Raw genomic sequence first — 12,031 nt, 5'->3', positions numbered from 1 at the left:
TGGACCTGATGTGTCCCAATTAACTGGAATCCACTGTGTATTTAGTGGGGAACACACACAAAATGCTGGAGGAACTCAGCAGTTCATGCAAGGAAGCCCACCGATATTCCAGAGTTGAAGCAGTTTTGTAAGGAGGAATGGCCTAAAATTCCTCCAAGATGATGTGCAGGACTGACGAACAGTTATCGGAAACGTTTGGTTGAAGTTATTGCTGTACAAGGGAAGGTCACACCAGTTACCGAAAGCAAAGGTTCACATACTTTTTCCAACAAATACATGCAATATTGGGTCATTTGTCTGAAGAAATAAGTGAATAAGTATAATGTTTTTGTGTTATTTGTTTAATTGGGTTCTCCTTATCTAGTTTTAGGACTTACGTGAAGATCTGATCACATTTCAGGTCATACTTTTGCAGAAATAGAGAAAATTCTACAGGGTTCACAAACTTTTTTGTACCACCGGATTTCCTCCCTCTGATTTGTTTTTCCAGAGTAAGGTAACAAAAATTATTTTTAAAAATGATCAGATTTTCTATTACTAATTAAAGAGTTGAATACCTAAGTTCCTATCTCACAAAAATAGAAGGGAAGTGATAATGGGAAATAAGACAAAGACAGACAATTAAAACAAATAGGCCTTCACAGGAAATGACACTAACTAGCATCCAATAGAACATTGGAGCAAAAACTGTAACTTCATTATCATTACATTAAAAAATACTAGAAAAATGAGCAGAAAGAACCATAATGTGATGAATGTAAAGAAAGAGAAAATCTGTAGATGCTGGAAATCCAAGCCACACACACACAAAACGCTGCCTGGCCTGCTGAGTTCCTCTCGCATGTGATGAACGTAACAACTTTTATAGGAATAGAAAAGCAGAATATTGTTAAATAATGCGTCCTGGGCAAGCCTGTAGTCTAGTGTAGTTTTTGTGTTGTTTTTACGTAGCTCAGTGTAGTTTTCGTATTGTTTCACGTAGCACCATGGTCCTGAAAAACGTTGTCTCGTTGTTACTGTGTACTGTACCAGCAGTTATGGTCGAAATGACAATAAAAAGTGACTTGACTTGACTTAATTAGAGATTAAAGATTGTGGAAGGCTGCCCTAAAGACAGATCTGTTTCTCAAACATTGAAATGTATCCAAGGCTAGAAAGATTTTTGATTTGTAGAGGAACCAAGGGTTATGGAGAATAAGAAGAAAAATGCTCTTTAAGTAAAGATCAATCTGTCATATTTTTGACAGATCTGTAACATCAGACTGTCAATGATGCTTGAAGCTAAAGAGGCAATGTGGCTATTGCTGCCTATCTTTCATGCTCTTCTTATTCCAGATAAGACTGCATAATTGGTTGGTCAATGTTACACATACAGAGAAACAGTGCTAAGCACTGTTCTGCACATCGATGCAAATCTGTTCAAAATATAAACCTTGGCTGTGTGTATTCAGAACTGGCTGGCCCAAAAAAGGCAGCGAGTGGTGGCAGATGAAGTGTATTCTTCCTGGAGATCAGTAACCTGAGGTGTTCCACAGGGCTCTGTCCTGGGACCCTGCTTCTTGTGATTTTTATAAATGACTTGGATGAGGAAGTGGAAGGATGCATTAGTAAGATTGTAGATGATGTAAAGATTGGTGCTGTTGTGGAGCGTGTAGAAGGTTGTCATAGGTTACAACAGGACATTAGCTGAGAAATGGCAGATGGAGTTCAATCCAGAAAAGTGTGAAATGATACTCTTTGGAAGGTTGAGATAGCAGACAGAATGTAGGGTTAATGTCATGATTCTTAGCAGCGTGGAAGGACAGAGCTAAGAACCCTGCCATTAATCCTGTACTCTGGGGTCTAGTTTCATTGATCCCGCAAAGCTGCTGTGCAAGTTGGTAGTGTGGTTAAGAAGACACATGGTGTGTTGGCTTTCATTAGATAGGGGAATTGAGTTCAAGAGCAGCGAGGTAATGTTATAGCTCTATAAAACTCTGGTTAGACCACACTTGGGAGTTAGAACATAGAAAACCTACAGCACAATACAGGCACCTCAGCCTGCAAAGCTGTGCCAAACATGTCCTTACCTTAGAAATTACCTAGGGTTACCCATAGCCTTCTATTTTTCTGAGCTCCATGTACCTGTCCAGGAGTCTCTTAAAAGACCCTATCGTATCCGCCTCCACCAGCAGCCCATTCTACACATTCACCACTCTCTGCGTAAAAAAAGTTACCCGACATCTCCTCTGTACCTACTTCCAAGCACCTTAAAACTGTGCCCTCTCGTGCTAGCCATTTCAGCCCTGGGAAAAAGCCTCTGACCATCCACACGATCAATGCCTCTCATCATCTTATATATCTCTATTAGGTTACCTCTCATCCTCTGTCGCTCCAAGGAAAAAAGGCCAGGTTCACTCAATCTATTCTCATAAGGCATGTTCTCCAATCCAGGCAACATCCTTGTAAATCTCCTCTGCACCCTATGGTTTCCACATCCTTCCTATAGTGAGGCAACCAGAACTGAGCACAGTACTCCACCTGAGTCCTATATAGCTACAACATTACCTCTCCGCTCCTAAACTCAATCCCACGAATGATGAAGGCCAATACACCGTATGCTTTCTTAACCACAGAGTCAACCTACGCAGCAGCTTTGAGTGTCCTATGGACTCAGACCCCAAGATCCCTCTGATCCTCCACACTGCCAAGAGTCTTACCATTAATACCATATCCTGCCATCATATCTGACCTAACAAAATAAACCACCTCACACTTACCTGGGTTGAACTCTATTTGTCAGTGTGTTCATTTCTGGTTGCCTCATTATAGGAAGGATGTGGAAGCTTGAGAAAGGGTGCAGGGTGCTGCCTGGATTAGAGAACATATCTCATGTGGAAAGGAAGAGAGAGCAAGGGCTTCATTCTTTGCAGTGAAGGAGGATGAGAGGTGTGTAAGACAGAGTGGCCAGCCATCACCTTTCCCCTAGATTGGCAATGGCTACAACGAAGGTGTACAATTTTAACCTGTTTGGAGAAAAGTATGGTGGGAATGTCAGAAATAGACTTTCTACAGCAATGGTGGGTTCATGGTACATGCTGCCAGGGGTGATGATAGAGGAAGATACACTTGGGAAATTAAAGATATTTCTAGATTATTAGCATATGGATGAAAGAAAACTGGAGGACTAAACGGGAAGGCGTTAGCTTAATCTTGGAGTAAGTTAAAGGTAGGCACAAAATCATGGACTGAAGGGTCTGTACTGTGCTGTAGTGTCTTACGTAAGGGTTATGTAATTTTTACAATAAATTGTTTTTAAGTCGATTATCTTCTGCTCAACAATAGTCCTGTCAGTTTCAATACCATTACTTTCTGTGTTACTAAATCGGTGTAACTGAAGACTTCTTCAACACGAGTAAAAGCACAAAGCATACTTTAAAAGTGGGACGCAACCTGGCCTTTACATTTTACCCTAAACCCCAGGCACCGCCGCACAACAGCGGCAGCCTTGCCCCCGGTCTTATTATAGGAGCTGCGGCTGGGACGTAAATTCAAGATAGCATACGGCTTGAACCTACACAACCTGTGCATGTTAAAACCTAAATCCATCGGGATCACCCAGTAGTTACCCAAATCTCCGCAAGTTAAATCAGAGAGGGGTAAGGAGCAGGACCCCAACCACTCCCTTCACCAACAGGAAGCTAGCCAGGAAGTCCCGCCCAGATGGCTGACGTGCCCATCTGATTGGTGATTACTGTGGCGTCCGTGTAAATGTTTCGATTCCGATTGGCCACGGTCGGTGTCATTCAGCCGTACGGCTCAGGCCGGTGCAAGTTGAAGTTGGGTTCGGGGCCAGTGCCCCTGTGTGATCTCTGATGACCAGCTGCGATGGTGAACGCAATTCCATGATGTACACTGTGACTTAATTTTAATCCGATTGCTGACTGTTTACATCATCTACAGTAACATGGCGAAGGCGCTTCATTTTGGTAGTGTTACCATATCAAAGTGATTCCCGACCCAACTCTAGGACACTTGTCACTTGCTTGGTCACAGAGGTAAGTTTTAACAAGCCTCTCGAAAAGTTCAAATAATAGTGGAAAGTCTAGGGTTTGCGACCTTAATGCAAGGTTTCGAAACGAAATGTCGACAATTAATTTTCCCTACAAACTCTGTTCCTTCAGCAAATTGTTTGTTATTCTATCTCACCTGCGACCCTCTCACCTTCCTGTAGCCTCAAGAAATGTCATAGTCATACTTTATTAATCCCGGGGGAAATTGGTTTTCGTTACAGTTGCACCATAAATAATATAGTAATAGAAACATAAATAGTTAAATGGTAATATGTAAATTATGCCAGTAAATTATGAAATAAGTTCAGGACCAGCCTATTGGCTCAGGATGTCTGACCCGCCAAGGGAGGAGTTGTAAAGTTTGATGGCCACAGGCAGAAATGACTTCCTATGACGCTCTTTGTTGCATCTTGGAGGAATGAGCCTCTGGCTGAATGTACTCCTGTGCCCACCCAGTACATTATGTAGTGGATGGGAGACATTGACCAAGATGGCATGCATCTTACAGCATCCTCTTTTCAGACACCACCGTGAGAGAGTCCAGTTCCATCTCCACAGCATCACTGGCCTTACGAATGAGTTTGTTGATTCTGTTGGTGTCTGTCACCCTCAGCCTGCTGCCCCAGCACACAACAGCAAACATGATAGCACTGGCCACCACAGACTCGTACACTTCGCCACACTACAGAACAGTGAATAGCCTGACTACGAAGCGACAATTGTATTTCAATTTAGTATACAATAAAACCGATTATTTGAAGTACCTAGGGTTCGATAGCGCAGACTGGGTGATATTCTAAATTGTCGGATTTAATTCCTTTTAAAATCCCTAAAACACCCTTAACTCCTTTTTTGTAGTTGTCATAGGGCGCTATATTAAATTTCGAGAGATTCTTGTAAATTTAATGAGATTACGAGAAATGGAGTTGGAAGGCAGCTTCAAAACCAGTGTCCCAGTGAGTTGAAGAGGACGCCACAGATCTTACCTGATGATTCAAGTGCTGAACCTTTAGAATTGCCGAATTGTAAGGTGTGGATTATCAGAGTTGTACCGTATTTTCTATTTTGGGAAGTTTCTTTTGCATTCTTACTGGATGTACAGTATTTGTCACTGTGCTGAGCTGCTTCAATGTTTGTGTTGTGAAACCCATTCAGGCCTAAGGTAAATATTCAATTGATCTGAGTATTAAAAAAAGTACTATATATCTAAAGTTCAAAGTAAAATTTATTATCAGAGCACATACATGTCACCACATACAACACTGAGATTCTTCTTCTATGGGCATACTTAGCAAATCTATAGAACAGTAAATGTAAACAATAGACAACAAACTGTGCAAGTGCAGTGTTGACAACCAGCATGAAATTACAAGATAAGAGTCCTTAAGTGAATGAAGTTATCCTCCTTTGTTCAAGAGCCCGGAGACTGAGGGGTAGTGATTGATCTTGAACCTGGTGGAGAGTCCTGAGGCACCTGTACCTTCCACCTGATGGTAGTGGTGAGAAAGGAGCATGGCCTGGGTGGTGAGGATCTTTGATGATGGATGCTGCTTTTCTACAGCAATGTTTCACGTCGATGTGCTCAATGGTTGGGAGGGTTTTACCTGTGCTGTACTGGGTTGAATCTACTGCATTTTCTAGGGTTTTCTGCTCAAAGGCATTAGTGTTCCCATACCAGTAATGCAGCCAGTCAGCACACTTTCCACCGCACATCTATGGGAGTCTGCTAAAGTTTTTGATGATACACAGATTCCAGGAGAGGTAGAGGCACTGTTGTGTTTTCTTCTCAAATATATTTATGTGATGGGTCCAGGACGTGTCCTCTGAGATAGTGACACCCAGGAACTTAAAGTTACTGATCCTCTTCACCTTCGATCGTCCGATGATTACTGGCTCATGGACCTCTGGTTTCCCTCTCCTGAAGTCTACAGGAAGCTTCCCTCGCCTTGGTCTTATGAACATTGATTTAGATGTTGTTATTACACCACGCAGCCAAATGTTCTATCTCCCTCCTATAGGTTGTTACCTAATTGTGATTTACCACTCTTGTACATTGAACTGTTAGGAAAAATGTACTAATGTAGCCCAGTGTACCTCATGATTATTTTGTTTCTAGTATTCTTTTGAGGATAGCCTAGTTTTCACATGTAATCTCTACAAAGCACCAGCTCAATCTGTTAACTTATCATAATTAATGCTGCATTTTTTTTGCAAATACTGATTCAATTGGCTTTTAAATGGTCATGTTCCTGTGACCCATTTGCTATAATAATGTAACTCTGCGAGTGATTGAATTCTGAAGCTAAAGTATGTTATACAAGCAACACACACGAAATCCTAGGAGTACTCAGCAGGCCAGGCAGCATCTATGGAAAAGAGTACGGTCAAGAGTACAGTACAGTTTCGGACCAAAACCCTTCAGAAGGACCGGAGGAAAAAAGATGAGTAGCTTTAAAAGGTGGCGGGGAGGGGAGAGAAACACAAGGTGATAGATGAATCTGGGAAGGTGGGGGGGAATAAAATAAAGAGGAGGGAAGAGATACAGAGCTGGAGAAAGGGGAATCTGTTAAGAGAAGACAGAGGTCATGGAAAAAGGAAAAGGGGGGAAGAGGGAGGTGATTCGAGGAGATGAAGTGAGAGGGAAAAGGGGATGGGGAATGGTGAAGGGGGGGGGGGAGGCATTACCGGAAGTTCGAGAAATTGATGTTCATGTCATCGGCTTGGCTACCAATCAACTTCCCAGCTCTTTACTTCAGCCTCCCCCTCCTAGTTTCACCTAACACCTTGTCCACCCCCCCCCACCTTTTAACTCTACTCCTCGTCCTTTTTTTTCCCCCAGTCCTGCCGAGGGGTTTTGGCCCAAAACGTCGATTGTCCTCTTTTCCATAGATGCTGCCCGGCCTGCTGAGTTCCTCCAGTACTTAGTGTGGGTTTCCAGCATCTCTTGTATGTTATACTATATGTATTTGTATTCTTACTCCTTTGCAGGGATGGACGTACAGCAGGAGGAGAAGCTTTCTCAGCTGGTGGAGGATCTCACCACCTCAGGACAGCAAACGCTAAATCCAGAACAGATGAGGGAACTGAAGAAAATCTGCAAGTATGTATATTGCTGGGTTACAGTGTTTGCTGGAGGAGTATATTTTGCTGGGCAGCATAATGGTGTCTGTAATTTCTAGCATTATGAGCTCCGGTATAACAGAATCATACAACCACAGAAATATACACCTCTAAATAGGCATTTCCAGCCCGCCTCTTTGCCAAGTTTGATGAGCTATCTCCACTAATCACATTTGCCCGTATATCCCTTAACTCTTTCCTATCTAAGCCCCTGCAAAGTAGCGTAGCAGTTAGCATTATTGCACTACAGCATCAGCAATTACTGCTTGAGGTTCGAATCCCTGCTGCTGTTTGTAAGGCATTTGTGCATTTTTCCTATGTCCATGTGGGTTTCTTCTGGGTGCTTTGGTTTCCTCCCACAGTCCAAAGACGTACGTTTATGGTCAGTAAGTTGTGGGCGTGCTATGTTGCCGCTGGAAGTGTAGCGGCAGTTGCGGGCTACACCAAGCACAATAGTCTCTGATTTGATTTGATGCAAATGATCATAGGCCTATCTAAGCACCTCATTGATGTTGCTGTTGTACTGCACTTTGGAGAAGTCCGGTCACCTTGGCTGTCCTTTTAGTGTACAGACAGAGACTAAAGACTGCAGCACCAGTGGTGAGGATCACAAAGGTATGGTCAAGAGAGGCAGAGGAGTGGTTATAGTTCTGCTTTGAATCGGTGGACTATACAATATTCAGGGATTCCTCTTTGAATCTAAATGAATATGACAGTTGTCGCTGACATCATCAAGACGTGTGGATGAGTGTGTTCCAACGAGAACCAACTGGACATGCCTCCTCATTTCTGTTCTAAAGGGACGTCCTTTTATTCTGAAGCTGTGCCCACTGGTCCTGTACTCTCCCACTATTGGAAACATCCTCTGCACATCCTCCCTGTCTATGCTTTTCAATATCGAAAGGCTTCAGTAGGCTCAGGGACATCAAATGCTCCTCATCTGATAACAATTACTGTGAATAAATGGCACAATGAGAGACAGAAAAGCAAATGCATTGAAGCATAAAGTATAGTTACACATGTAAAGAGAGAAAGATAGAGAAATTGTGAAATTCAACATATAATTTTCCTCAATATAACAGAATAGGAAGTTCAGAATGGCAGAATCTCCTGTGTTTGTTTATAAAGAATTAAAGTGACAGGCCACTGGAGGTGTTCTACAATACAGTCACTTGCTCTGTGTTTAGTTTCTCCAGAGTAATGGAGATGTCATTAAGTGCAATGCACTAAAATGGAGCAAATGAATTTCTTCTTTTCCCTTCCCAACATCGAGGGGTTCAACTAATCCTTCCTAGGTGAAATGGCAATTCATTAGCACTTTCTAAAATGTACTATATCACATTCAGTGCTTGTGGTTTCTTCACCACCACACTGGAAAATCAAAATGCAGTTTGGATGACTACTTTGCAGAGCACTTCCCAATATAATTGTCAAGAACATGCTGAGCTTCCAGTCACTTGCCACTTTAATTCCTCATCTTGCTCTTACTCTGACCTCTGACAAGAGAGATTGGTGAGGGTAGGGCAGTGGATGTTGTCTACACCGATTTTAGGAAGGCACTCGATAAAATCACTCATGGGAGAGTAATCCAGAAGAATTGGCTGTTTGGATTCAGTGCTGGCTTGCACATAGACGACAGAGGGGAGTGGTTGAAGGGACTTATTCGAGCTGGAGGTCTGTAATTAGTGGAGTTCCGCAGGGATCTGTGCTGGGACCTCGGCTGTTTGTGATGTATGTAAATGACCTGGATGAAAATGTAGATGGGTGGGTAAGTTTGCAGATGATGCCAAGGTTAGTGGAGTTGTGGATAGTGTAGAAGACTGGCAAGGAATAGAGTGCGATATTGATCAGTTGCAGATATGGGCAGAGAAATAGCAGTTGGAGTTTAACCAGATAAATGTGAGCTGTTTCTCCTTGGTAGGGCAAATACAAGGAGCCAGTGAACTGTTAAGGGCAGTGTTGCTGTGCAGAGAGATCTTGGGATCCAAATTCCTAACTCCTTGAAAGTGGCTACACAGGTCGATAAGGTGGTGAAGAAGGCTTATGGAATGCTTGCTCTTATTAGTCGAGGCATTGAGTTCAAACGTCAGGAGGTTATGTTGCAACTTTATAAAACTCTGGTTAGGCCACATCTGGAGTATTGCATACAGTTCTGGTCACCCCACTATAGGAAGGATGTTGAGGTTTTGGAGAGGGTGCAGAGGGGGTTTACAAGGAGGCTGCCTGGTTCAGAGGGCATGTGCTGTCACGAGAGGCTGGATAAACTTTTGTGGTTTCTGGAGTGTCAGAGGCTGGGAGGGGTGGGGAGAGCTGGTAGAGGTTTATAAGATTTATGAGAGGCATGGATTGAGTGGATAGAGAGTATCTGTTTCACAGGGTTGAAATGTCTAATACCAGAGAGCATGCATTGAAGGTGAAAGGGGAATGTGAGGGCTGAGTCTTTACTCGGAGAGTTGTGGGTGCCTGGGATACACTGCCTCGTATGGTGGTGGAGGCAAATGCATTGGAGATGTTTGGATAGGCACATGGATGTAAAGAATATGGAGGGATATGGACATGGTGTAGGTAGGAGGGATTAGTGCTTGGGTGGTTTTGATTTGCTTTTTAGCTGGGTCAGCTCAACATGGTGGGTTGAGTGGCCTGTTCCTGTGCTGTACTGTTCTATGTTTTGTCCCAAGGCACGTAATTAAAATGCATGTACATTTTGCAGGTCATCTGAGGAGTGTGTCAAACATGCATACCATTTAATTATGAGACAATTAACTCAAGAGCACTCGGAGATTCGGCTGTCTGCCTTCCAAATAGCGAATGAACTTTTTGTGCGTTCAAGTCAGTTTCGGTTACTGCTCGTTTCGAACTTCCAGGAATTCTTGGAACTAACTATAGAAAATGATTATGAGCAGCCTCTGCCTCCACCAAAAGAAGCAGCTCAGAAATTGAAGAAAATGGCAATTAAAGCTGTTCAGGAGTGGCAGGACAAATACGGAAATGCTTACAAGAAACTCTCCCTGGGCTATCATTTCCTGAAGCAGGTTAAAAAGGTGAGTACTTCTTCCCTGCTATTAATGTGTCCTTGCTTTCATGCTTTAAATATTGGAGAACTATTTATTTGTTAAAATAGGAAGCAGAGGCATTTATTTGTAAAATGCATTTTAATTTTAGTGTAATGATGTGGGGGTGATTTACGAGTGGACTTGAGAGCTCTGTCAGTGTGGTAAATTGAAGGACAGTGAGAAACTGGCTATTTTGAATTAAAAAAAACAGATGCTGGAAATACTCAGCAGGTCAGGCAGAGGGAAATAGAAACAATATGACACTTAGATTTGTGGTGCAGACTAGAGAAGTGGTTCAGATTTGCTAATCTCCACTGATCTATCTAGAGAAGATGTATATAGAAGGAGAGCTGATGAATTTGCTCATTAATGGGATGGAGGATAGGAGAGGGTGTGGGAGAAGGGAATGTTGGAACTGGTGAGATACAGAACACTAGGGTTGCTGAAAAATTGAAATAAAAGAGAGTGCTGGAAATACTAAGCAGGCTGTCAGTGTCAGGAGAGAGAGAGGGAGGAAAAAAGATAAGAATGAGTTGATCCTTCTTTGAAGCTGACCAGTTCTAACATAGATTGTAAGGGCTGGTTATCTGAAATTGATGAATCTTGAGGAAATTGACATAATGAGTTGACAGATGAGATGCTATTCTATTAGATCATGGTAAACTTCACTGGAATCGCATAAGAAATAGGAAGGAGCAAGTGGGATTGGAATGGAGAATTACAACTCAAAATCACTCTTTCAGAGTAACTAAAGGTGGTAATTGAAAATGAGTTCCCCTGATGTTAAGGAAACCACATTGTTAACATTGAAGACTGCATAGAGTTGGAAGAAGTGCTGGTTAATCTCAACTTTACCTGGAAGGGCTGTTTTGGCCACTAGTTGGTTGGGAGGGAAGAGGTTAAATTGCAGGTGTTGCATCTCCTGCAGTTTTGTGTGGAAGAGGAGTAAGTTGAGAAGTGCTGGTGGAGATGGAAGAGTGAAGCATGGAGCTATGAATGGAAAAGTCCCTTTGGAATGCTGAAAGGGATTGGAATGGAAACATGTTTGGTGGCATCACTTTGAAGGTGGTAAAAATTACTCAGGATGACCCCATTGAATGTGAGGGCTGAATCCAACATGAAGGCTGTGAATCCTACCCTAACTTGGAGGGCAGAGTGCAGAAAGTGGAAGAGAAGTGCTTGAAAGCCTTGCCATCTATGATAGAGGGGAAGCCTCCGTTAAGGCAAGTGGAAGACCTCTCGGAAGCACTGGTGTGGAAAGTGATAATGGTTTCGTATCCCTATTTATGGTAAAGTTAGAGCTAGTTGCCCTTAATCATCAGTGGCATTACTCATTTCTGAATCCCTCACCAACAACCACCTAAGTACTTCAACTGGCCAGAAACTCAATGGGGCCTTATACTATGCTGTGGCTACAAATGCAGATGAGAGACTGGGTATTCTGCAGTGACTGACTGACCTTTCGACATACCGCTGTCTTTCCACCATCGATGTGTCCTAAGTGAGGAATGCAATGGAAGACAGTTCACTTGCTGTATGAGGGCAGCTCCAATAACACTTGAATACTAACACCACCTAGGACAAAGCAGCAATTCATCCTCTACCACCTTGCAATATAGCCGGAGCATAGGCCAGCTGTGTAATTAATACCCTGTGGCGTCACCTCCTTGAGAAGTGAACTCCAGCACCAAGACCTATAAAGGCAACAAGCATGCTGGATCACCACTGTCTGTGGTTCCTCTCCAAGCAGCATGGCATTCCAATTGGGAAATGTATTTTTGTTCCTTCCTTTTTTGCCAGATATAT

At 42.8% G+C, this 12,031-nt stretch overlaps 1 protein-coding gene across 1 annotated transcript in view; it reads left to right on the top strand.

The window, feature by feature from the left end:
- The first annotated feature begins 3,799 nt into the window (after positions 1–3,799).
- The window catches only part of uvssa (UV-stimulated scaffold protein A), a 269,384-nt gene continuing 261,152 nt past the window's right edge, over positions 3,800–12,031 (top strand). Inside the window, exons 1-3 of the mRNA XM_072256627.1 lie at positions 3,800–4,037; positions 7,041–7,152; positions 9,883–10,213. Of these exons, the coding sequence (XP_072112728.1) occupies positions 7,043–7,152; positions 9,883–10,213 (441 nt within the window). The 5' untranslated portion in view covers positions 3,800–4,037; positions 7,041–7,042. The remainder of the gene's footprint in view (positions 4,038–7,040; positions 7,153–9,882; positions 10,214–12,031) is intronic.

Source organism: Mobula birostris, chromosome 4 (genome assembly GCF_030028105.1).
Source record: "Mobula birostris isolate sMobBir1 chromosome 4, sMobBir1.hap1, whole genome shotgun sequence".
NCBI lineage: Eukaryota > Metazoa > Chordata > Chondrichthyes > Myliobatiformes > Myliobatidae > Mobula > Mobula birostris.
Note: the sequence above shows the minus strand (reverse complement) of the source record. Positions and strands in the feature narration are given on the sequence as shown.